The 27,397-nt window shown below is 41.3% G+C and overlaps 1 protein-coding gene across 9 annotated transcripts in view; it reads left to right on the plus strand.

The window, feature by feature from the left end:
• GMEB1 (glucocorticoid modulatory element binding protein 1) overlaps nucleotides 1–16,946 on the plus strand; it is a 30,505-nt gene extending 13,559 nt beyond the window's left edge. For 7 of the 9 annotated variants that reach the window (XM_036872425.1, XM_036872407.1, XM_036872401.1 and 4 more), the window contains 7 exons: nucleotides 485–609; nucleotides 1,647–1,750; nucleotides 4,227–4,384; nucleotides 6,015–6,146; nucleotides 7,506–7,643; nucleotides 10,960–11,082; nucleotides 13,686–16,946. In XM_036872425.1, coding sequence (XP_036728320.1) covers nucleotides 485–609; nucleotides 1,647–1,750; nucleotides 4,227–4,384; nucleotides 6,015–6,146; nucleotides 7,506–7,643; nucleotides 10,960–11,082; nucleotides 13,686–14,386 — 1,481 coding nt within the window. In that variant the 3' untranslated portion in view covers nucleotides 14,387–16,946. The remainder of the gene's footprint in view (nucleotides 1–484; nucleotides 610–1,646; nucleotides 1,751–4,226; nucleotides 4,385–6,014; nucleotides 6,147–7,505; nucleotides 7,644–10,959; nucleotides 11,083–13,685) is intronic. The other 2 variants (XM_036872439.1, XM_036872431.1) reach the window with 1 other exon arrangement.
• Nucleotides 16,947–27,397: the final 10,451 nt, after the last annotated feature.

The raw sequence follows: 27,397 nt of genomic DNA on the forward strand, positions 1-27,397 counted from the left end.
AGGGTTGCTGAAAAGATTTTTCATCAATAGAAATCCCTCAAAGAAATTGGAGCCTCAAGGTTGATCTCTGTCATTAGGGAAGTTGCTGATGAGGTGTTGATTGGAAGGCAGTCAGTGGAAAGAAACTGAAGTTAGACAAACCTGAGTTTGAATCCCACGTTCTCACTTCTTAGCTGTGTGTCCTTGGGAAAGTCCCTTCACCTTTCTGAGTCCTACACAGGGACGTAGGAAACAATCACTGCCTCACAGGATTGTTTTAAGAACTAAAAAAGATTAAGCCTATAAAAGCACACAGCACAGCGTCTGGCACATAGTGGGAGCTTGGTAAGAGAGCTGTTATGCCAAACTTCTTCCAGAAGATTCCTAAACAGTACCAACCAGTGTGAACTGTTAGCCCCTCAGAGGAACCAGGAGACTAGAGATTCTGAATTAAGCTTTGGGGAAGAGTGTTTGATAAATAAATGATATTTTTTCCATTTTCAAGATGCAAGCACTATAGAAGCAAATGAGGATATGGAAATTGCTTACCCCATAACTTGTGGGGAGAGCAAAGCCATTCTCCTTTGGAAGAAGTTTGTATGCCCAGGAATAAATGTAAAGTGTGTCAAGGTAATTGTCTTCTCTCCTTGCTGGGGCCTATTTTGGGTCTCCTTGTTTTCAAAGGGTATGGTTTTAGTGCTTCTTCTCTCTCTTCCACCGTGTCAATGTTTTTAATTTTGTGGTGTCCCTTTGTGTCACAGTAAAAAAAAAAAAAATAGGGACTGTGGAGTGAAATTGACCTGGATTCAAGTCCCACCAGAATATAAGTCCTTTGAGAGCTGAGAATTTGTCTATCTTGTTCACCATTGTATCCCCAGTACCTAGAATAGGGCTTGTCATATTTATCAGTAAATATTTGTTGAATGAATGGAGTCCCATCTCTATCACTGACTAGCTAGGTGACCTTGATCAAGTTATTTAATATTTCAGAGCCTCATATGTTAAAATACAAATAATTATACACACATACGCACACAGTAAGGTTGCTAGAAGATGAAGTGAGATCATATATGTAAAATGCCTTACACTGGTGTGTAATTTGGTAGAGTTTATTAAAAATTATTACTGATAAAAATAAGTAATCTTCATGAGAGCACAATGTGGAAATAATTGCTTATTCTGTCTCCACTGGTAGCCACAGCTGACCCATAGATAGTAGTCACCATCAGTGGCATCATCCTAGAATCATTAAGAATTACAGAGCTTCGAGGCTTTGTAGTGCTGTTGGTTTCTACCATCCTTATTCTTTCTACCAGATCCTGAATCTTGTCATTAGGGCTGGATAGATTACTTCAGTTTAAATAGCCTTTGCAACATTGGACCCATCTGCTTGATTCAGGGCATAAATGGATTTTAGATCCTAATCAGTATATTAATCTCTGACCCTCCTCGTGTCTTCTGTAGCTTCGTACCAGGACAGGGCACTGTGTCCAGAGAAGGATCATCTTCTCTAGCACAATAGGGCGGGAGGATGGAGAATACAAGGCTATGACTAAAGATGTCATTTGGGTATTTTTTGTACATAACAAGTAGAGTTATGTCTTTCTTTCCCTCTTGGCCTGCCTAAATTAACATTGGATTATTTTGGACTTTACTTTTTACATTAGTTCAATGATCAGTTGATCAGCCCCAAGCATTTTGTTCATCTGGCTGGCAAGTCCACCCTGAAGGACTGGAAGAGAGCTATTCGTCTGGGTGGAATCATGCTCAGGTGAGCTCTAATAGCAAGTTCATACCTTTCAACTGACTGTGGGGCACTTAATCATGGTGGAATCCAGAGAATCCAGTCTTCTTAACTTGAATTTTTATTCTGCCTGAAGGATTGGCTTAAACAATCCATGTATTATTTGACCTTCATCAACTTGTTCTTAAAATCCCTGTGAGAGAAGAAAAATTGAATTAAATTCACTCTTCCCAGCATCTAGGACAAATTCTTCTGATGTCAGAATGTTGGGCAAGATCTTCTCTGGGAAGGGAAGCTCAGGAGTAGATGACAGTCCAGCTTGAGATCACTCAGCATAGGCAGAGCTAAGCCTGGTGCTAAGAAAGCTTGACAACGACGGAGATGTGGGCTGATGGACAAATCCTGGGATAATCTGGTAGAGTAGAAGGGTGCTGTTCGTAAGTAACAATTATGCACAGCGAATGCAATCCTTACCGTCATTGTACCATAGAAATAAACTTTATTTGTTTTGTTTTTAAATATTTATTTATTTATTGAAGCTGCGCCCGGTCTTAGTTGCGGCATGCAGACTCTTAGTTGCGGCATGCAGACTCTTAGTTGCGGCGTGCATATGGGATCTAGTTCCCAAATCAGGGATCGAACCCGGGCCCCCTGCATTGGCAGCGTGGAGTCTTACCCACTGCACCACCAGGGAAGTCCCAGAAATAAACTTTAGAATGTACAGTATCCCCACTCCCATCTCTTTATGCAGCAAGTTTATCATTGTAATCCACCCCACTCCTCGGTGAAATTAACATTAGTTGGTATTTCTTGAGCACTCGACTATTGATAGAAAATTTTAAAATGTGGTTAAGAATTAAAAGTTCCCCGCAGAACATGTATCAAGAGCCTTAAAAACCTCTTACCTTTTGTCTTTAATTTTTTTAAGGAATCTGTCTTAAGAGAAATCTATAGTGCTTGTAGAGATTCAAGTATAAAAGTGTTCATTACAACATAATTTATGATGGTGAAAATTACAGTCTGCTTTAATATACAATCAAGGTGTATCTAAAGTAAATTACGGCTCATCTAAATATATATGAGTTTATACTATGGGATATTATGAGGTCATTAAAATATTTCTAAAGAGTTTTTACATGGAAAATGCTTATGATGTAATGTAAGGAAGAAAACAAAATGTAATATCAATTAATTTAGTTGTTTTAAAAAACACACATATATAAGTAAATTTAGTAGAAGAAAATATGCTGAAATGTTGATATTATCTCTGTGTTGGATATTTTTTTAAAGAGCAGCTGTTTTCTTTATAGTTTTCTGTACTTTCCACAGAGAATGTTTTTTTCTTTATGTATGATTTTTATAGTCAGAGGCATAATTAAAAAAAAAATTCATTCCAGATGATTTGTATGCATTAATCAGTAGTTGAACGAAATTGGGGGTGAATACCTTTAACTTTCTTTTTTTTTTTGTTCTTGGCTTGTTTTATTTGCCCAGAAAAACAAGTGTATGCCAACTTTCCCCAAATGTAAAAGACTCAGAGTGTCTAAAAAATCTTTAGTGAAAGCCAAGTAACATTATAACATAGAGTTTACTGTAATTAAAATACCTCATGGCTTTGCTCATGGCCTATAATAACGTCTTGTGAATCTAGTTATAAGGACATTTTATAGTGGGGGTTTAGTATAATCAACTTTGCTCTGTATTTATAGGAGAGTTATCTCTTCTTTTTTTTTTAAAGGAAAGAAATGTGCTGAAGTTTTATGTCTCCAGAAGTGGCAACAGATCTTGCTGGTCTACAAGTACTAATACATCAGAATCTAATCACAAAATTCTAATCCCTCTGTGGCATTTCTCATTTGTGCTGGGATATGAGTTAGTCTTTTCCCCTTTTGGGCTTCGTTTCAATGAGATTCTATGGGGAAATTTAGCTATTGTCAGGAGTATATGTCTAAAACTTTGTGATAACGGGAAATAAAAGAGAGTACTCATAATGAGTAGGCTAAGGAGGGAAGAGGAGTACTTGTAAATGTGGGCAGGACCAATGAACATTTTATAGCCCCAATTAGAATTTCTGCAACCTAATGACTTTTAAATTATTTAATTATTTATTTGTTTATGGCTGTGTTGGGTCTTCGTTTCTGTGCTAGGGCTTTCTCTAGTTGCGGCAAGTGGGGGCCACTCTTCATCGCGGTGCGCGGGCCTCTCATTATCGCGACCTCTCTTGTTGCGGAGCACAGGCTCCAGACGCGCAGCCTCAGTAATTGTGGCTCACGGGCCTAGTCGCTCCGCGGCATGTGGGATCTTCCCAGACCAGGGCTCGAACCCGTGTCCTCTGCATTGGCAGGCAGATTCTCAACCACTGCGCCATCAGGGAAGCCCCTAATGACTTTTAATACTATTAGGTTTCATTAACATGTAGAAGGGACTCAGCAACTTTGTCTCTATTTGTCCCTTCAAGATGAAGTGCAGGCTGAATTGGTACTTCTTGTCTCTCTTTGCACAGGAAAATGATGGACTCCGGACAGATTGATTTTTACCAACATGACAAGGTTTGCTCCAATACCTGCAGAAGCACCAAATTTGATCTTCTGATCAGCAGTGCAAGAGCTCCAGTGCCAGGACAGCAGACAAGTGTGGTGCAGACACCCACTTCGGCTGATGGTAGGGGGTAGGAAACCACCTGAAAACCCACTGTGTTTTTCAGTAGCACTTTTCCCCTCATTTCTCCTTTGTGTTTCTTTTTTCAATTCTCGAGAGCGTTAATGTAAGGTATGGTAATCTTGGGTGGGAGTCCATGCTTTAGAAAGAACTCTCTTTGTTTTCTCCCAAATGATTCCTATTGGCCAGACCTCCTTCCTTGTTTCTTTATTACAGTGCATGGTAAACGTTAGAAAGGTGATCCATATAATGCTTATTTAACAGTCTCACTTTGGTGCCACTTGACATATCTTTGAAATCAGATTGTTTTAAAAATCCTTTGCTCTTTTAGTGGTCAAGGCAGGCGGGTGGATTAGAACGGAGAACGGTTTTCAGCTGTTGAACTGAGATGTATCAAAGACAGTGTGTCATTGGCTGGGCTGGACTCTGGAGACTGCTGTAAGGATCAAAGAGCTCTGTCTGTAAGGAATTCAGATAAGCAAGCTGAGGCTTCTTCACAAATGAGATAGGATGGGCACACACTTAACTTCAGTATTGTTGAGCTTGGGACAAGGGCTCTCTAGGAAAGATATAGCCATATGAGGTTATTATTAAGGATTTCATTCAGCTGGAGACTTAGCACAGCTAAAATTCTTAGATAGAATATGTCTAAACTACTTCCAGGAGACTTATAAATATGCCTGACAGAGACACAAGAACGCTAAAGGATGTAAGGGAAGTATTGTGCTTTAAAAATGACTTCTCAAGGTTTCTTTTGGTCAGTCCTAATGTTCTGTGAGTAACCACTGGGTGAGTAGAAGCCAAATTTCTTGGAACCTAAGTTCCTTTCAGGAAAGTGTAAAATATCTAGCAGTTTGAATATTTGGTGGTGTGACACTTTCACTTGAAAAGTGAAAAATGCTGTGAAATTATCTACTTCCTTTTCATTATGCTGAAACTTCTTTACTTGATCATCCATATTGATATTACTTGTTTGCTTGATTATTGATATCCTCCAGTGTGGAGAGTCCACACTTGTCTATATTTCTGTCTGGATCAGTTTGATTCTTCTCAATTCTTTTTGTTTAAAACCTTAATATAAAATTGATAGCAGTAGTTTTTTCCTCTGTGAATCTGCTATTCATGGATCTCTTATCTGATTTATTTTGGTCTCATTTCTCTTGCTTTCTCTTACATAGCCTGATAAATAAGTTACAGCAACTTCATGTATTCTAGATGGTTAGTATCAAACATGCTTGTAGTAGGGCTCTTGACTGTAATTTTCTTTTAAATTATTTCAAGTCCTCCTCATCCTCACCAAGTCTGGGGCCTGCAGCCTGGCAGTCGTGCCCACCTTCTGTCTCTTTCGAAAACATAACTGCTCAGAAAGCAGATTGCTCTTTTGTGATTTTGTAAGTTATCTTTCACTTTCTATTCAGGGTAAGAAGAAAGCATTTTCTTTTGCAAGGCAGGTTTTATTTAGGAAATCCAATATTCATCCTGGATTACCTAGGATTCTAGTTTTTAATATAGGGACGTGCAGGCAAAAGGTTAGAAAGTTAAATAACAGGATCTCTTTGGCTGTCTGAGATAGAGGATAGTTGTGACTTTTTCATAAAATTCACGGGCCTTCCCTCTAATGGACTGCTTTTAGGTAGCATCACACAGATTGCCATCTCAGAAGAGAGCATGGAAGAGGCAGGGCTGGAATGGAACTCGGCTCTCACTGCTGCTGTCACCATGGCCACAGAGGAGGGCATGAAGAAAGACTCAGAGGAAATTTCAGGTACTTTCTATGGGGCTCAGATTTCTTGCAAGGTTTTGTGACTCTTATCACCATTATAATTATGGACACAGAAGGCCTCTTCGTTACTTGTGCTGGTTTTTCTTATGCATATTAATACTAATTACAGCTGCAAACATCTTATTTTAATCCAAGCAATAGCCCTGTAAAGTCAGATTTTATGAAGAAATTGAGACTCAGAAAGGGTCAGCACCCTGCCTAAGACCAGTCACACAACTAGTAATTCAGCTGTTTAACTGAATTCATCTGTTTAACTCTGAAGTCCATGCTTTTTATCCTGTCACACTGACTCCAACTTTGGCACATTTGTTAGAAAAACCAAGCTGCAAGATGTTAGAAGAAAAAATTAGGTAGCAGGTGGTGTAGAGGATGGTGATTAACGATGATTCACTTAGAGGGGACAGGAGAAGCTTCACATCATCCTTCATTCATTAATTTATTTAACAAATATTTATTGCTGCCTGTTTTTAGCTGGTACTGTTGCTAGATCTAGATAGATGAAAAGACATAGCTTCTGCCCTCAGGGAGCTTATAACCCCACCTATTCAACTGTTTTATTGTGTTTTTTTTTTTTTTTTTTTAAATTTATTTATTTATTTATTTTGGCTGCGCCGGGTCTTAGTTACGGCACGTGGGATCTTCGTTGCGGCATGTGGACTTCTTAGTTGCAGCATGCGAACTCTTAGTTGCAGCATGCATGCGGGATCTAGTTCCCCGACCAGGATTAAACCCAGGCCCCCCTGCATTGGGAGCGTGGAGTCTTACCCACTGGACCACCAGGGAAGTCCCTTTATTTTGTTTTTTTAAGTATAGGATTAGAGGGAGTATATCTTTAACTTAATTTAATTTCTTTATTACTTAACATTTAAAATATTATGTATTATTTAATTTTAAATTAAATTATTTAAATAAATGCTTTAATATTTATTAAATATTTCATTTAATATTTTTATTGGAGGAAGATACCCGTTCCCTGTAGCCAGAGGCATGACAAATTGAGGCAATTATCACAAGTCCCTATTTTGCTGCAGAGTTCAAATAATTAGATACCAACTCAGGGAGGCAGCTAGTGTTCCAAAGGCTTCTTTTCTTTTCCCAGAAATAGCCCAATAAGAAATCATTTTGAGGGGGGTTCCCTGGTGGCCTAGTGGTTAGGATTTTGGGCTTTCACTGCTGTGGCCCGGTTTCAATCCCTGGTCAGGGAACAGATCCTACAAGCTGTGCAGCATGGAAAAAAAAATCATTTTGAATCGAAATAATTTTGAATTTAACATTGTAGAGATATGCCTAAGTATATGTAGCGTCCCTTGTTTACCCTCTGTCTTATCCCTCTTTTGCCAGAGGACACTTTGATGTTCTGGAAAGGAATAGCTGATGTAGGACTGATGGAAGAGGTTGTCTGCAATATACAGAAGGAAATAGAGGAGCTACTCAGGGGAGTTCAGCAGCGGCTTATCCAGGCTCCCTTCCAAGTCACAGGTAAACACACTAATCCTAACAATAGCAGTCATTGTAGGCAGATCATGTTAGCCTCATGAAACACTGAGGTATAGGTATTATTATCCTCATTTTACAGGTTAGGAAACTAAGGCTCATAAAAAGTTACTATCCAAAGTTCATAGCTAGGGTTTTTTTTTTTTTTTGAATTGTAAAATTTTTTTTTTTATTGAGGTATAGTTGATTAACAATATTGCGTTAGTTTCAGGTGTACAGCGAAGTGATTCAGTTATATATATGTGTGTGTGTGTGTTTTTAAATTTCTTTTTATTTAATTTATTTTATTTTTGGCTGCGTTGGGTCTTCGTTACTGTGCGCGGGCGTTCTCTAGCTGCGGCGAGTGGGGGCTACTCTTTGTTGCGGTGCGCGGGCTTCTCATTGTGGTGGCTTCTCTCGTTGCGGAGCACGGGCTCTAGGTGTGCGGGCTTCAGTAGTTGTGGCACGTGGGCTTCAGTAGTTGTGGCTCGCGGGCTCTAGAGCGCAGGCTCAGTAGTCATGGCGCACGGGCTTAGTTGCTCCGCACCATGTGGGATCTTCCCGGACCAGGGCTTGAACCCGTGTCCCCTGCATTGGCAGGCGGGTTCTTAACTACTGTGCCACCAGGGAAGCCCCTATGTGTGTGTATTTTTTCAAATTATTTTCCATTATAGGTTATTAGAAGATATTGAATATAGTTCCCTGTGCTATACAGTAGATCCTTGTTGCTTATGCATTTTATACATAGTAGTGTGTATCTGTTAATCCCATACTCCTAATTTATCCCTTCCTCACTTCCCCTTTGGTAACCATAAGTTTTTTTTCTATGTCTGTGAGTCTGTTTCTGTTTTGTAAATAAATTCATTTGTATTACTTTTTGCTTCCACATGTAAGTGTTATTTGTCTTTCTCTTACTTAGTATGTTATTCTCTAGGTCCATCCACCTTGCTGCAAATGGCAATATTTCATTCTGTTTTTATAGCTAAGAAATATTCCTTTGGATATATATACCACATCTTCTCTGTCCATTCATCTGTTGATGGACACTTAGGTTGCTTCCATGTCTTGGTTACTGTGAATTGTAAATTGCTGCTATGAACATTGGAGTGCGTGTATCTTTTCAAATTAGAGTTTTCATCTTTTCTGGATATATGCCCAGGAGTGGGATTACTGGATCATATATGGTAGCTCTATTTTTAGCATAACTAGGTTTTGAACTCAGGTCTGGCATTGCTTTTTCCACAGGTAATTTTTGCCTTGTAAATGGTGCCAGAAAGCAATCTCTTTCTCTCTCTCTCTCTCTCTCTCTCTCTCTCTCGATATAGATACAAAGTAGATATATAGAGTCTGAAAATTGGAGAAATCCACCTGGTTTTAGACAGTTCTCATATTCTGTTAGTTTAAGGCTTCCAGAACTATCGTCTGCATTCCAGGCAGAGGGAACAAAGATCTTGAAGTTACAATGAACTTGGTGGGTTCAAAGAATTAGAGAAGCACTGACGTGGCTCCAGAGGACTAATTAATGGAGAGAGTGGTAGGTGATGAGGTTGGACAGGAGCAGAGGGGACAGTTTAGATAAGCTTTCGTCAGAACTTTGGGTTTTATTTTAAGGTGATGGTAAGCCATCATAGTGATTTTGAGCAGGGGAGTGAAGTGATCAGATATATTTATATTTTTTTAATATAGTTTTTTTATTTTTATATCTTTAATGGAATCAAACTCATTAATATTTTCAAGATTATTTCTTCACTTGCTTGTAATTGAGGGAATTATCACGTTTGACAATTTCTAATGACCCCATGACAGTCTTAACTAATTTTTAAAATTTTTATTTTATTTATTTATTTATTTTTGGCTGCGTTGGGTCTTCGTTGTTGCGCGCGGGGTTTCTCTAGTTGCGGCAAGCAGGGGCTACTCTTCGCTGCAGTGTGTGGGCTTCTCATTGTGGTGACTTCTCTTGTTGCAGAGCACAGGCTCTAGGTACACGGGCTTAGTTGCTCTGCAGCGTGTGGGATCTTCCCAGACCAGGGATCGAACCTGTGTCCCCTGCATTGGCAGGCAGATTCTTAACCACTGTACCACGAGGGAAGTCCCTCAGATTTATTTATACTTTTAAAAGATCACTGTGGTTGCTGTGGGGAGAATAGATTATATGGGGCAAGAGTAGAAACAAGAAGACCAGTTGGGAAACTCTTGAAGGAATTAGTCCAGGCAAGAGATGATGGTAGCGTGGATTAGAGTGGGTAGTGGTAGACCTGGGAAGAAGTGATCGTATTGGGCTTATATTTTGAATGTGGAACTGACAAGTCTTGCTGATGGATTGGATGTAGGGTGAAAAAGAAAGAAATCCAGGATGACTCATATATTTTTGGTCTGAGCTGTGAGTGGTGGTAAAATTTCCTGAGATGAAGACCACTGGGAGAAGAAATCAGAATGGGTTTTTGACTTGTTTAATTGAGATGCTTATGAGGGCTTCAAATGGAGAAGCCATTTGGCTCAACAGAAGTATTAATCTGTAATGCAGGAAAGAGGTCTGGGCTGGAGATCTACATGTGGAAATTCTTAGCATGTCCATGATACTCAAAACCATGGAACTGGATGAGACAACTGTGGAAGAGAGTTGTAGGTGGAAAAGTGGTCTGAGTTAAGGAAGTAATGACCAGTTACTGACAGCTCTTTCAAGAAGTTTTGTTTAAAGGGGAACAGAGGGACTTCCCCTGGAGGTCCAGTGGTTAGGGCTCCATGCTTCCACTGCAGGGGGCACGGGTTCAATCCCTGGTCAGGGAACTAAGATCCTACAGGCCGCGCGGCGCGGCCAAAAAAATAAAAAAATAAAGGGGAACAGAGATAATACTATTAATAATATGGCATGTCAGTTCCCATGTTTGGCACTTAAAATATGATGTTTCTAATCTTCATATCTATCTTGCAGAGTAAGTATTATTAGTCGCATTTGTTTCAGATGAGAAAACCGAGGACGGAAATGACTTACCCAAGGTCACACAGATAGGCAACATCAAAACCAAGGTTCAAACTTAGCTCTGTCTAGTAGAATGACCATATTTTCTAAACCAAGTCAGAACCTATAACCAGATGCAAGATTATTTTCCTTATTTTTGTATTTATTTATATGGAAACATGTATAAAGATATAACAATTAAATAATAATTAGTTACACATGTGATAAATCTTTGTTAAAATTTTTTGAAAATGTTATTAGTATTCTAATTTCTGGATTGTTTTATATTTATAAGCAGCACAATAGGGAGTTGGTGGAACATTTCTGTTTTAACTGGACAGACATGTCTTTTGTTTTAAATAGATGCTGCTGTTCTCAACAATGTAGCACATACGTTTGGCCTAATGGACACAGTCAAGAAGGTTTTGGACAACAGAAGGAACCAAGTAGAGCAGGGAGAAGAGCAATTTCTCTATACTCTGACAGGTATGTATAACTTCTCTCTTTTCTTAGGCGATATTATACGAATATCCTTGAGTCTTGCCATTTCTTTGTTGACTTCTGTTGGGACTAGATTGGCTTGCTTCTTCTTTCTTTCCTTCCTTCCTCCCTTCCTCCCTCCTTCCGTCCCTTCCCTCCCTCCCTCCTTCCCTCTGTCCTTTCTTCCTTCTCTCTCTGTCTCTCTTTCTGTCTCTCTCTTTCTTTCTTTCAACTCACATAGTATCAGATTTGGCTTTTTCTTTGTACATAGTCCTAGGTGAGGTGGAGTGGTGGGAAGCAGAGGAAACACAAAGGAAAAGAAAAGAAAGCCAGCAACATGATCCTCCTTCTATATCTTTGGAGGATTAAGATGTCTGCTAGATCACTCCATTAGTCCAGTAATATAAGTGGCAGAAGAAGAAAATTGGCCTTTGTCTTTTTTACATTATTAATACTGAGTCTTTTGATATACATTTAGCACTTTCATTATTTCTGGTAATCAGAAATTATGAGCACATGGATAATTTAACTCTTTTTAATAAGTACTTTGTGCTGGTCTCCAAGGTAGGTTTTAGAAATAAAATGTTGAATAAGGTAGCCTCAGTCTCTTGAGGGCTTTCAAGGAACTCAAGGGAAAGCAGACTTAGAAATAAGTGCAAAAAGTAGTCAGTTTTGTAACAGAGGCATATAGCAGGTATAGTGGTGGAACAAAGGGAGTTATCATTTATACCCAGAAAAGAATCAAGAGAAGCTTTTGGAGGAGGTAAGGCAGTGAAAGATGCAAAACAAGTTGGAGGTACGGATTATCAGTCTTAAATGACGTAGAATATATTATAATAGTCGGTCATGAAGACAAGAGGCAAGAAAGATCATTTGGTAAGAGAAGAACAATTTAGGTTGTTTTAAACTTACTTTTATGCCCAGTTTATATTTTAAATTCGGTTTACCAGGTATTCTCAGAGATGCCCTTTTTCATTTGATCTTTCTAGGAATATTATAGGCTGTTTCCTTATTTTACAGATAACCCAGTAAAGGCACAGAGAGGATAAATGATTTGCCTGGGACCACATCACTCCTTGACAGTGAAGCCCAGAGTAGAACTCTGTCTTCTTATTCATAGTCCAATGCTGTCTTCCACCTTGAAACTTTACACCATCTGAAAAATGGTTTTTGTTAGAAATGTAGGCTTCTGGTCCCTTGTCCATATCATTTTAGTTATAACCACAGTATACATAAAGTTGTGTTTTCTGCTTTTTTCACTGTGACATATTAATATTTTTCCAAGTTGCTACCAGTATTTTACCTAGACATTCTTCTAGGGATGAATTTAAATTTTCAAAATTTTCTTCAGTAGCTTATTTTGTTGCAGTGAACTTGTATGAATATAACTTTTCTTCTTATGTTCTTTTAAACTACTTCACAATATCAATACCATTTAAGCTTGAGGTTAAATGGTATTGATAATTTGTTTATGGAGTCTTGTGACCTATTGTCAAATTTCCAAGAAGATTATACCAATTTACATCACAAGTTTGAGCTCACCAACAATGGGCGTTGTTTTTTTATAATACACCCTGATTTAACTTTTTAAAAATTATAGATTTGGTATCTTGTTTAGGTTCACATTTCTTTGATTACTACTAAAGTTGGAAAAAATGCATTATCTTATAACCGTAAAAGGCAGTGTTTTAAAATTTTTGAATGTGTTCTTTATCACTACCTACTCCTTTTATTCCAAACAAGGAGTTGACTTGCTCTGGGTGTTCCACAGTGAGCAAGGTGCTCTACAGGTGTAACTGGTTATTTATTGGATGCTTATCAGGTGCTAAGCAATAGAGAAGTTCTGGTGTAGAACCAGACTCACCAGTGGTCATCAAGGTTGGATTGGACCCTTGGGAGAGGGATAGTGATAGGTGTATTGGGGTCGAAAAGCCACCAAGTTGACTATCAGAAGACTTTTGTTTTGGCCCATGCTCTGTAACCGTAAGCAAGTTGCTTTATCTCTCTGGCTCTATGTCAAAATGAATGTGTTAGAACTCTTAAGACCTCCTTCAGTTCTGTAATTCTTAGGGACTTCCTCTATAACTTTCTGTAGACTTCTCTGGGGGCTAATGGTAGACTAAAGCCATCTGGGTCACCAGCAAGTGATCCTGCCTTGAAGGACAGTTTGGGAATCACTGCTTTTCAGAGTGGCCATTGTAGCTCCTTTGTGGGTCCATGGCAGTTGCAAAGGGATTATGCAGATATTATTTTCATCTGTAGACCCAGGCAGAGCATATATAAGCTGCTAGACCAACTGGAGACTTCTTCGGTTTGCATTTTGGTGACAAGTGACAAAATGCCACAGGAGCTTCTAGAGTTGAGCTGTAGTAGGATCACAGCACGAAAAGATTCTGAATTATTGACCTGCCTATAATCACACAATGACATGTAGTAACTGGAGGGATTTTAAAGACCATCCAGTCTAGTTTCTTCCTGAAAACAATGAAATGACTTGCCTGAGGCTACATAGTAGCAAAACCAGGGCAAGACCCCAGGTCTCCTCACTCCCAGTTTACTGTTCCCAAGATTATACTTCTCTCCACACGAAGTCTGTCTTTTTTCCATAGACTTGGAACGCCAGTTGGAAGAGCAGAAGAAGCAAGCTCAGGATCCCAGGCTGAAATCCCAGACGGTTCAAAATGTGGTATTGATGCCTGTGAGCACCCCTAAGCCTCCCAAAAGGCCCCGGCTCCAGTGGCCAGCCTCTACCACCGTCCTGAGCCCTTCTCCTCCTGTCCAGCAGCCTCAGTTCACAGTCATCTCACCCATCACCATCACCCCCGTGGGTCAGTCATTTTCCATGGGCAATATTCCAGTGGCCACCCTCAGCCAGGGCTCCAGTCCTGTGACTGTCCACACACTGCCTTCTGGCCCTCAGCTCTTCCGTTATGCCACAGTGGTCTCATCTGCCAAGAGCAGCTCACCAGACACAGTGACCATCCACCCTTCATCTAGCCTGGCGCTGCTAAGCTCCACCGCCATGCAGGATGGGACTACCCTGGGCAACATGACCACCATGGTGAGCCCTGTGGAGTTGGTGGCCATGGAGTCTGGCCTGACCTCAGCCATCCAGGCTGTTGAAAGCACCTCAGAGGATGGGCAGACCATCATTGAGATTGACCCAGCCCCAGACCCAGAGGCTGAGGATGCTGAGGGCAAAGCAGTCATTTTGGAGACAGAACTGAGGACTGAGGAGAAAGTCATGGCTGAGATGGAAGAACACCAGCATCAAGTCCACAATGTGGAGATTGTGGTCTTAGAGGATTAAGTGGGGGTCTCGGGGCCAGGAGATATGTTTTGGTTTGGAATTTTAATTATTTGTTTATTTTTATCATTGTCCCACTCATTTCCACATAGGATCCTTTTTTTTAAAAAACAAAATCTTGTTGTTGTAACTGAACAGGTTGGGTCCCTTCTACCCCCTCATTGAAAAATGGACAAAACAAGCTGCCCTTCCGGAAGTTGAGAGTAGGTCACTCAATGTCCTAATCCTCTTACACCAAGAAAGTTATTTCTTTTAGGGGAGGCATCAAGATAACCAGAAACCCTATCCAGAAAGCCCTTTCCAGGCTAGTCTGTCTGTGTACACATGTGGTTTTGTTCTCATAAAGGTGCATTGACCAAACCAGGGAACACAAATCTGACCCTGGAAGGCAACCCACTCACACGTGGATGCAGAAGGAGACTTTATTTTGTATCCTGGAAGGGGCCCTCAGAGGCCAATGCAAAAGTCTGAAACAAAAGTAAGTTGCACTCTGCTTGGAGGGGAAGGTAGTGTACCAGCAGCAGCTTAAAAAGGGAAGTGCTTTGGCCAGGATGGGGCAAGGAAGTTATCTTACTTCCAGAAGTGCAACTGATGCCTCTTAATATCTCTGAGGGTTACTATCATGGGTGCCGTTTTGAGGCAAGGCCAGTGTTAAGAAGAAGGGTACATTTCCACCAAGCAAGTGGCGTCAGAGGCCTGTGGCTTGGCAGAAATAGATATCCAGAGACGTCACAGCTGTGCTTTGGGGTTCAGGTTCACCTTGCCCCCCACTTTGTCAAAACACTTACCCTCCTAGTCCATTCATTTGCAAACTGTGTGATGTGTAAATTGCTGTGATTCTTGGACTGTGGCTGTTCTCGGGGTGGGGCTCCAAGGCCATCATTTTTATTGCATGACTCCAGGAGCAGGAGAGTTCCTCATCCAGACCAGCTGCCCTTTTTTGTGGGGCCCTTTTTTGGCTTTGGAACCAAAAGCAGCCACTCATTTGGTGCTTCCTCTGTTCTACCCTCCGTCCCTCAGTGGTTAATGGTGTCTGTCTCCTGGATCCCACGCTCTTCAGATTTTTGGCTGATTCAGAGAACAGTGACAGGTGCCTGCCTGCCTTCATCCCCTTTTAGATTCATATGTACCATTGATACCACAGATGTTTCTGTGAGATATTGAGCTCATAAAAAAACCTTAGGTTTGGCAGGGAAGACTCAACACCCCACCCCATCCTGCGGCACCGAGTAGATGTCACCTCCTGAGCGAGCTGGACTCCCTGGGAAAGAAGCATTGTCTGCAACATTATATTATAGGAAATGTACCAGGAATGTAATAATAATATCTTTGGGGGGGGGGGGTTATTTTGTTTTCTCTTTTTTTTTTATGTTTTTGTATATTTAGAGATGGGCCCATTTTCCGTGCTGTGATTCCTTCTCTTTGACCATCTTCAGTGTCTGGGGCAAGAGCGGAGCCTGTTTTTTGTTTCTTTGATTGCATTGTTTACTGCACTAGGAAAAATATAGGGAAACTGCAGACAATTTAAAAGAAAAATAGGTCAAAAAAGAAAGCATACATTTCAGGAGTGGGAGAGTCTTTTTTTTTTTAATTAAATACAAAACTTTGACCTGTAGTTTCCTTTTTTTTTGAAGGCACCCACCTGAAGCTATGTTTCTTCCAACAGATGTTGGAAACCCTGTTGTTAAGCAAGTGAAAACTGCGTCCTGCCATCCCTCAGATAGCTGTGTATAGCTAGAGAAGCCCTCTAACTTGAAAGGGTCAATCTTAAAAGCCTTATGGGTGAGATTTCTGAACCCCATACAGTTGTGGTTTTCAGCTTTAAGATTGGGGTTTTATTTTTCTTTTCAAAATATTTAATAGACATAGCAGTCAGTTTAGAACAAACCTTTGGCCCTTTATATATCTTTAGTGAGGGAAGTGGCTTTTATTTCTTGCTTCTTTAGGTTTTCTGTTGGTACATAAACAAAAACAAAATTTCTGCCTAAGCCTAAAACTGCTACTTGAACCTAGAAAGGCACATGTCACCCCTATTGCGGTTTTTAGGGACACTTTTATCTTTCCCAGAGACAAGAGGCTCAAATCAGGACAGAGGAGGAGCCCTGGAGAACACCTGCTCACCAGCTCAGGTTCCTTTCTTTCCTCCGTCAGAGCTGTTGGTAGTGTTTTAAAGTAGTGTGAGCGTCATGCTTCCGAAGTCAAGAGATCACCTCCTAAAGACAGAGCCTGTTTACTTTCACTATCTGAATATTCCAACTGGTGGAAATACATGAGCTTTGTTGTTTTCCTGGTCTTCCAGTAGCCTGTCATTATTGCTAGATGCTATGTACCCATTCTTGAGTGTGGGTTTCCTCACAGCCCTGGTCTAGATCTCAGACGGGGTGAGGCACATGCAAGCCACTGGTATGTACACAAGCAGTTGCAATGAATCATTCCTCAGGCTGAGTTGGCAGTAGCCATCTAATCTTTCTGTTCATTCATTAAATAAACATTTGTAAGTACCATCTATGTGCCAGGCTTTGTGCTAGGCACTGGCAGTACAGAGATGAAGGCTCAGTCCATGCACCCAAGGGATTCATTCTCCAGAGGTTGTCTGGAGTTAAGAACTATATTTCAATATAATAATTGGTTTCCTTTGTAATGCTATGTATTTTATTTCATGCATTGATAAACATTGTTCCGAGTGTTGGTCCGTAGGTTTCAGAAGGCTACCAAGGGTACAAAATGGTTAAGCCTTTCTCTAGTGAGATACTGAAACAAATCATCATATTGGGGTAAGTGCAGTGATAGAGCTATTGGCTGGGAGAAGAGGGAACAAGGGGTCAAGCATCTAACCCAGTTTGGAGGCAGGGGTCAGCAAATATGGGAGTACTTCCTGGAGAAGATACATACCTAACCTGATTTAGGAGAGACCATTTTTGGCTACTTTTTTTGCATTCCATTTTCAAGTAGTTGGACTTACTTACACAAGAGGGGAACAAAATCCTAAGTCTCTCGTTGCTTCTGTTTCCAGAGCTAGGCAGAGTCAGCAGCTCAGGCAGTCTCTTCTGAGAGCACCGCACTGGCGAAAGCCCAGTCATGTGTCAGTTTCTCTGAGCTTCCATCAGATGAATCCAGGGCAGGACTGGAGTTTAGCTGGTAGAAGGTAAATGTCCCAAACCTTCCTGTCATGTGGTTTCCCCAAAGGCCTCAGAGTCAACTGTTCAGCTGTGTTGCCTTGGCCATGTCCCTGTCTGACCCCCGCCTTCCTGTTCTCTTCCCCTTTTCAATTTCCAGGTTCCATCCCTGCCCCCCTCCCCAAATTAAAACAAAACAAAACTCCCTGGCATTCTGAAGTAAAAAAGGTACAATAGATTTGAATATTTAAGATTTAAAGCTACTTCAGGTGAAGTTTCTTTCATGCTTCTGTCCATATTTGGGAAGGAGGACCAGAGTTAATCCAAATACCTTGGAAATTAATATTCAGTTTAGGTGGTCTGAGACACCCTTTAGTGGTGGCATTTTAATCCATTTCATGAAAGCATTAAAGGTAAGTCTGTATGGTGGGAAGTACTGGTAACACTTGATGATAAAGATAGTAAAATCAAGCATGAAATATGGAACTACTAGTTCATTGAGTTATAATTGGTCCACCACTATCAAGGAGGTAGCAAGGACAAAGAAAAGGTTGAATTCTCAGAATAGGTATGAGGTTGTGATTCACTTTGGGTAATACTCCTGAGGAAATAGTCCTCTCTGAGACAAAAAATCAGATTCTAGGCTAGCCCCTGCATTTTCAGTCAACTTAACCTAGTACAACTGATCACAGATGCCTCACACCTTGGATGCCTCCTCCCTGGGACATTCTTGTGTAGTCTGTAATGTACTACAATAACAACCAAGGTTGTTGCACTAAACAAGGGATCGGTTCTGCTAGATTGGAACTCTCTGCCCCTGGAATTTCTCTTCTTAGCTTTAATTCAGTCATTTCTAGGTTTCCTTCCCAATCCTGGAACACCTTTCTTAGTCCTGAGCTATGCAATTTCACTTCCCCTAGAAGGTTCTACTTTCCTTGAACATCCTTATCGTACTCCTGCTTCTCTAGCCCTTGCTTTGGGGAACCAAATGTGACTTAGTTCCCAAATTCTGCCATGTTAGTAACTCTACCTTTCTGCTATGCCAGTAACTCAACTCTTGAGACAATCATTTCTTCCCAAGGAACCCCCAAGACCCAAACCTCAGCATACATCCATAGACTGTAGTCTTCACTGCCTAGAACAGCCTTCTTAACTTCATCCATCACCTGAATTGAAGCACCTTTGAGATGTGCTTGTAAGTTCCCCAGAACACACAGATTCTAAAACCTATCTTTTACACCTGATTGATTCTCTACCTATGGTCCATGGCCCAGGCTAAGACATGCCTGTTTCCTGGATAAATTATTTCAGCCCAGTATGATTCCTACTACCTCTTCTGTTATTTCTTATGAGCCTCCCAACCTGAAGACTCCTGGTGCTCTCTCAACCTAAAGTAGGCCACACCCTACTTTGAAATTGCCTCTGGGTTCTCCTCCTGCATCTATGGTTTCCAATTCTGTACCTTTACTAGTATTTGGCTTATAATATGGTATATATGGGTTGATTTCTCTAGTTTGAGAACAAGAGCGGACATTATTATTGGATCACATATGAAGGAAAATGTGAGGCTGGGTAATGACCCAGAAGGAAAGATGGGTTCCTCATTGGGCTTTGAAGGAGCTTCTGTAAGAGGTGGTGTGGGGGATGTTACCTGCATTTCAAAGCATAAGCGTTTTTTAAAAAATTAATTAATTAATTTAGGCTGCACTGGGTCTTTGATGCGGCACGTGGGCTTCTCTAGTTGTGGTACGTGGGATCTTAGTTCCCCGACCAGGGGTCGAACCCGGGCCCCCTGCATTGGGAGCACGGAGTCTTAACCACTGGACCACCAGGGAAGTCCCCTCAAAGTATAAGTTTTTTTTTTAAAAACTTCTCTGCTGTTTTCTCTAAAGAAATCTATGTATTGTAGAGCAAATTGGAAGCCCACAGCTCTGATTCAGCCTTAAGATTTACTTTGTTTGGCCCACATTTTAGTTTTATTTTAACTTTTTATTGAAGTATAAATGCATACAGGAAAGTGCACAGATCACTGTACAATTTGATAAACTGAACATACCCATGAAATCAGCTTTCAGATAAAGGGAAAAAAAAAAAAAGTCACCAGCACCTCACCCAGACAGGGTAACCTCTATCTAGCTCTCTAACATCATATCTTAGTTTTACCTATTTTGAACTCTTTAGGGACTGGCTTTTTTTCTCTCAACATTACGTTGTAAGATTCACCCATAATGTTGTGTGAAGTGTAGTTGATTGCTTCCCATTGCTGTGTAGAGACTGTTATTATTTACTATGCCACAGCTGATCCATTCTAATAATGGGCACTTGGGTAGCTTCCGGTTTGGGGCTATTATAAATAATGCCTCTGAACATTTTTTTTTTTTGGGCCACGCCGTGCAGCTTGCGGGATCTCAGTTCCCCGACCGGGGGTTGAACCTGGGCCCCCGGCAGTGAAAACACCAAACCCTAACCACTGGACCGCCAGGGAATGCCCACCTCTGAACATTCTTGTACATGTCTTTTGACAAACATATATATACATTATGCCTACGACAGTTCACATGAAAATTCAAGATAAAGTTTTTCTTAAAACAAAAAAACCCCCACAAAGCCCAGAAGATCTGACAACACTGGGTCCACATTTCCTCACAGCAACACCTGACTGGAACTGAGGCCTGTCTTAGATGGGCCATGGCTTCTTCACGTACTGTCACTCCCTATTACAAACCCAGATCTACTTATTTTTGGTAGCTTATTTTTTTCATTCAATAATCTCAAGCACACTCTTCCCCCCAGATAACTGCAAAGCTTATTACCTCATTTCCTTCAAGTCTCTATCCACATGTTACCTTATCAGAGAGGACCTCCCTGACCACTCACCCTATGAAAAGTGGCAACTTCCTCCTGCACTATGCTTCCTATTTTCCTTTACCCTGCTTTATTTTTCTTTCTTTTACTTATCACCTGACATACATGTATCTTTTTCTCCCCCAAGTAGAATCGAAGCTCCGTGAGAGCAGGGACCATTCTCGTCTCTTAGTCACTGCTGTTTCTACAGTCCCTGGAACAGTGCCTGGCATGTAGCAGAAACTGGATAGATATTTGATGCATGAATAATAATAAGAACAATAATAACCAATACTTATTGAAGGGTAACTATGTACCAAGCATTTTTCTAAGCACTTTACATATGTTAATCCATTTGATCCTCAGGACAATCCTATGTGGTGAATAGCATTATTTACTTCATTTTACAGTGAGGAAACTAACATTTATATTCTACTCTAAACAACAGATACATTTGAAACGTTGTATACGGATCAAATTTATTAAACAGAGTCTTTAAATGTACTAGAGAAGCTTAATACCTACAAGGAAACTTTCAACAAACCATTTTATTATGATGATGTTTTGCTGATAACATGTTTAGTCGCTCCTTAGGTTGTTTTGTTTACAGTCCAGTTCACCATCTCTCCACAGTACTGCAGAGGGAGTGGTAGAGGGAGGGAACTTCCAGTTACCGGAGAAAGGATTTTAGAACCCAGATCATCTGTCCTGTCCATCAGTCACAGGAAGTACTGATTTATCACTTTGTTAAAAGTGGTCTTGTCTTGTTTTAAATGACGTTGATGTCAGGGTCCCTGGTTAGAACTCCTTCATTTGTTTGCTAAGCTCCTACTGTGCAGAGCCCAACCCCATGTGCTTTGTTACACAGGGAACCTATTCCATAGAACATTGAAAATATTGTAAAACCTTTGCCCACTGAGCAAAAAGATATTCCCCTGCTCCAGGAACAAAAATGGAACCACTATGCCTCAGAAATGCTAAGTTAACATTTCCATGACTGAGACATTCTGGTTAGCCTTTCTGAGCAAACTGGACAGGGCTTCTCATATTCTTGCCTCTCATATTCTGTAGCTGCCACCCAAGGACCGAAAGGGAAGGATTTATCTATAAAACATTGTCACAAATAGTTTAGATGCACATTCACTGGTTTAACTATTTTTTCTTGGCACAGACTTAAAATTGAACCAGTGCTTTCTGGGGCTCCCTGGCTTCATTTCCCCTTGGCACTATCTCCAGAAATCTTGTTTACACTCCATTTTTTTTCTCTCTGGCCTATTGTCTTAGATTGAGACTGTAAGCTGTTTCCTAGCACAGTGCTGCTCAGACTTTTAGATCCCATGGATCAATAAAAGAGATTAAAAAAAAAAAAAGGTCTTAGGACCCAACATGGGGTTCTCTACATTATAGTTTACCAAATAAGGATATTTTTTAAAATGGCTAATTTTTACTGGCATCATTTAGGAAGAAAGGGCATATTCCCATCAAAAAGTTAGGAGGGAAATAATCTCAGAATAAAGAACAGTCTTCTGCATTGAGTAAGTTTAGCTTTATGAAAAGCTCATTACATTATCATTACCTTTCTTATTTCTTGGGGGACTGGTGAAAATTTCAGCTTTCACCTCTAGACTCTGAGTGGAAACTTCAAGGCTCCTTTCCTGCTGGCTCTTTCTTGGTTCTTGTTCTTTTCTGCCCTTGACGACATCTCCAACAGGGTCCCTTGTATATACACAGCTGCGGATTCCTAGTGTCCTTAGGCCACCTGGCCCAGCTGTAGGTCTTTTCTTCCTTTAGCTTTGTTCTCACGTTGCTCTTTTCAAAACTCCATTCAGCAAGTCATAAAACACACCTGCAAGTTAAAAGCCAACCATCAATTTATCTTGGGATTTCCACAGTGCCTTTCCTTTAACATTCAATTAAGCTAGTTAAATCTGCACATTTGACTTTTTAACCCCACCAGGTTCTCATTAATAAAATGGGGATTGACATTACTATGGAGAGTTCTGAAAATGAATGAGATAAATTAATTCAACAAACATTTACTTAGAATTGGATTATAAAGATTAATAATAAAAAAAGTTCTTTGTCCTCTAAGCAGTCATAGATTTATTAAAGAGGCAATATATAAGCTGAGAGTTGGTTCTCTTAATCTGGGGTCCATGGGACGGATGGGCTCGGGGAAGGGAGTGCTTAATGAGATTGTAGGCAAAAATTTGGGTGTATGTTCCTTTTTCTGAGAAGTTTCATTATTCTCATTAGATTTTCAACTGAGTCCAAGACTTCTAAAAGGAAAATACTGATGTAAACATAGTTTTTTTTTTTTTTAATAAATTTATTTTTGGCTGTGTTGGGTCTTCGTTGCTGCACGTGGGCTTTCTCTAGTTGCAGCAAGCAGGGGCTACTCTTCGTTGTGGTGCGCAGGCTTCTCACTCTGGTGGCTTCTCTTGTTGTGGAGCACGGGCTCTAGGCACGCAGCTTTCAGTAGTTGTGGCGCATGGGTCTAGTTTAGTTGCTCCGTGGCATGTGGGATCTTGCCGGACCAGGGCTCGAACCCATGTCCCCTGCATTGGCAGGCGGATTCTTAACCACTGCGCCACCTGGGAAGCCCAAACAGATAGTTTTAATACACTAAGTTACCATAAGGAAATGTGACCAATATTATGGGTGAACAAAGAATAGAACACCTTCTTTCTGCTCAAGGGAAAAAATATGGCTTCATTGATCAGGGTCTCGAGGGACAGATAGGAATTGGGGAGGGGAAATGGCAAGGACATTTGAGGCAGAAAGAACTGCATGTGCAAAGTCATGGGTTCCAGAACAAAAATGTGTATTTGAGAAAAATGCAATGTGGCTGGAGCATTGAGTGCATGGTGAGAAATATACAGGGCTAGGGAGTGACAAGCTTTGAAAGCTGTGTGGACTACAGAGAACCAGCAGAAATCTTTAAAAATAGGTTTTTACACTGTCAGTTGTGTGAAGTATACAAACATTTCTCAAAGGAGTTCCCTTCCATTCCTGCCTTACTAAAGGAGTGACTTGGGCAGCGAGGTCTGCTGTTCCTGAAGGCTGGAAAAGTTTGAGAACCAGAGCTCTAGGGCCCAGCCCAGGCCATAGCAAAATTCTGAAGAGTATGTAAAATCTGTCCTCCTTTCCTGCTTCTTTTCACTCTCTTATCCCCACTGCCCCCTTCATATATCCAGAAGGATCTCCTTGGTTTCTACCTTCCAGAGGTCTAAAATGGTTGAACTAGAAGGAACCTCAGAAGTTATTTTGGTCCAACTTCCCTATTTTACAGTCTTGGAAATAGACTCTGAGTAGGAAGTGATTTCCTCTCCGTGTCTCCCCTTCCATCTCTGGTTTGGTGCTGGGCCTGTTGCTCTCCTCCTTCTCATCTTCGTTTTGTTTTGCTTGGCTGCGTCGCTAACCAGGGATCAAACCTGTGCCCCCCACAGTGGAATGGAAGCGTGGAGTCTTAACCACTGGACCGCCAGGGAAGTCCCATCATCCTTGTCTTCTGAGGAAATCCCAGGGACTCCTTTGGTTTCAACTAACATCCCCATACTAGAGACTCCAAGATTTGTATTTCCAGCTTGATTTTACTCTCTAAGCCCCAAACCTTTTAATTGCCTACAGAACATTCCTATCTGATGTTTTATGTTCTTCTGAAACCCAACATGTCCAAAGATAAATTGATGATCACAAAATCTCCTCTAGGATTCCCCACATTAGAAAATGGCACCTCACCCACCGAATCGCTCAAATCAAACTACTAGATATTATGTTGATATCTCCTCCTTTAATGCCCTCCCCACAATGCAATCAATCACTAAGACCTCTCATTTTGCCTCCTAAAATGTCCATTTTGTCCACTTCACTCTGTCTTCATCATCACTATATTAGACCATTATCTTTTGCTTGGACTTGCTGCAATATTCTTCTAACTCCTAATCTACTGTTTTCTACCTGACTCTACTTCCCACACTGCAATCAGAGTGAACCTAAAACATAAATCTGAGAATGCTATGCTTCTATTAACCCTTTACTAACTGATCATCGTTTGTAGCTAACAAGTAAAGGCCCTATTTTTCTCTTTTCTGCCCAATTCTTGAGTCTCATCTGGTGCCACCCTCTCTCTCATTATGCACCAGTCATGTTGGCCTTTTTTTCAGTTCTTCACCAGTACCAAGATCCTTCCCCGCCTGGGGCCTTTGCACATATTGTCTCTCACATCCCTTCCCTCCTTGTCTGGTCAATTTCTGGTCATATTTCTGGTTCTAGCTGAAGCTCAGGACTTCAGGGAAAACTTCTTGGTCCTCTGACTAAGTGAGGTCCGTCTGTGCTTTCTCATTGCACTCTAACAACTGTGAGTGAATAACTATTTTTTTTTAAAATTAATTAATTAATTAATTTTTGGCTGCGTTGGGTCTTCATTGCTGTGTGCCAGCTTTCTCTAGTTGCAGCGAGCGGGGGCTACTCTTCATTGCGGTGTGCGGACGTATTGCAGTGGATTCTCTTGTTGTGGAGCACGGGCTCCAGGTGCACAGGCTTCAGTAGTTGTGGCACGTGGGCTCAGTAGTTGTGGCACACGGGCTTAGTTGCTCCGTGGCATGTGGGATCTTCCCGGACTAGGGCTCAAACCCGTGTCCCCTGCATTGGCAGGCAGATTCTTAACCACTGTACCAACAGGGAAGCCCAGAAGTGAACTCTTTTTTTTTTTTTTTTTTAATTTTTAATTTATTATTTATTTATTATTTTTATTTTTGGCTGTGTTGGGTCTTCGTTTCTGTGTGAGGGCTTTCTCCAGTTGCGGCGAGTGGGGGCCACTCTTCATCGCGGTGCGCGGGCCTCTTACTATCACGGCCTCTCTTGTTGCGGAGCACAGGCTCCAGACGCTCAGGCTCAGTAGTTGTGGCTCACGGGCCCAGTTGCTCTGCGGCATGTGGGATCTTCCCACACCAGGGCTCGAACCCGTGTCCCCTGCATTGGCAGGCAGATTCTCAACCACTGCGCCACCAGGGAAGCCCCAGAAGTGAACTCTTAAGACTTTCTCTCCAGCACATTGCCTGGCCTTCAATAAATACTTGTTAGAAGAGGGATTGAGTGCTTTATGCACCGAGTGGCAGAGGTGAAACTAGAACCCAAACTCATTTCTGATACAGTATTCTTTTCTCAAACCATGAGGGGTCTGCCCCCTAAGATGATATCCCACACTCCAGACTTCCTCTTCCCAGTGATTAAATGTATCAGTCTTGTGTGTTCTGTTCAGGGGCCTATTAAAGACAACCTGGTGAACTAATCCAGGTTTAGAGACTACCCTTCCCCCAGGATGTCTGCGTTTTAACTGGGAAATCTTGTAGGACAGAAAGTAATCCCAAAGGAACTAATCATAATTTCAGGCACTATAAAAATATTATTGGAAGGAGGGAATTTTCAGTATCATCCCTTAATGGGATTATAGGAAAGAAGTTTACAATGTATCAGATTTACTTTCATGTTTGTGTTTTTTGATTTTTGTTTTTTTGAACTTTATCTTTGCAGCAAACCTGTTAGGTAGATTTTATTATCCCCTTTATCAAATGAGGGAATCTCTGAAAGGTTTAGTAATTTACCTAATGTCGCCAATCTGTTGGGGAGGCCAGTGTTTAGTCACTCCCCCTCCCCGATTATGACTCCTGGTCTAATCCTCTTTTTACCATACCACTGCTGCCTTCAAGGGTAAGTGTAGGCAACTGCTTACAGTTTACACAGAAATCTGGGCCATGGGGTTAACCGGTTAACTTATATTAAAAAAAAAAAAAAAAGGATTACTATGTTTCTTCTCTTCCCTTGGTGGAATCTACGCTCTGAACCTGGACTCTGCCAGAAGTCTGTCACATTTGGTGCCTGACCTTATTCATTCCAACCATAAATGTGATTATGGGCAGAAAAAATGCGTTGAGCACTTTAAGCAAAATTATGATGCAAAATCCAAGATGCTGTGTTATCATTTATTTTACTACTGAGTCCACCCAAGCCTCCTGTATCCAGGGAGGGGATGGTATCAGGTTGACACTTGAGTGCATTATTTATCTGTTTACTACTATTTGCAATAACAAAAGCTATTAGGAGATGGACTGTCCTGGGATCAAATATCCCTGCAGGAGTCAGGTTTGCCTCTGATTAAAAATGCTTCTGCCCATCCATCCTTTAGATTTCCTCAGGATTCTGGTTCCTGAATACAGGATTTCTCTTGGGGGTGGAGGGACACTATTACGTTCCTCTCAGTGTCAGGCAAACCTTACTATTTAATAGCTTTGTGACCTTGGGCACATGACTTAACCTCTCTGTTTCCTCAGTTATAAAACGGATTGACTGACAGCTACTTTGAAGATGCTGAAAGCCTTTAATGTTTGAAAGCACCTAACAACAAAGCCTAGTCTACAGCAGGTATTCAAATAGCATTTATTTCCTTTCTTCCCCAGGTAAGGACTCGTTGAAAGAACACGTAAAATTTTGTGTGGATGTGTGAAGTGTGTTTTTCTTGGAAATAAAGTCCACAGTTTAACAGATTATCATGGGGGCCAGCGACATCCCTAAAAAAGAATTGCAGATTCTCCTTCCTGCAACGCCAAAGGGTGAATCTCTTTCTCAGGGGACCGAATGTTTTCTGGATATTTTTGTTCTCTGGGCCCTCTTTCTGTAGCTTGCTAACAGAGGAGGATAACCAGGTGAGGGGGTGTCTTTCTCAGGGCAGGGCCCCCTTGAACTTTCCCTGGGGGGTCTGTGACTCCTGTTCGTGTTCCCCCCCATATGGGGGTGGGGTGCCATCTGCAACTGGGAAGCAGGTTTATTTTAAGGCCTCTCAGCCTTCGGGGTTCGCTTCTTCACTGAAAAACCAGCTTTTGTGGGTTCCCCCAAGCTAGAGCTACTCCCTTCCCTCCAGCTGTTAGTCAAAACCTCGTGGTGCGACCCTGGCCGACCCACCCTCCTAGGCCCCAATCCCAAGGCGGTGGGGGCGGGGAGGCCGCGCGCGCCGCTTCCGCTCCTCCAGCCCACCAGAGGGCGCTGCGGCCCCACC

Source organism: Balaenoptera musculus, chromosome 1 (assembly GCF_009873245.2).
Source record: "Balaenoptera musculus isolate JJ_BM4_2016_0621 chromosome 1, mBalMus1.pri.v3, whole genome shotgun sequence".
In the NCBI taxonomy this organism is placed as follows: Eukaryota; Metazoa; Chordata; class Mammalia; order Artiodactyla; family Balaenopteridae; genus Balaenoptera; species Balaenoptera musculus.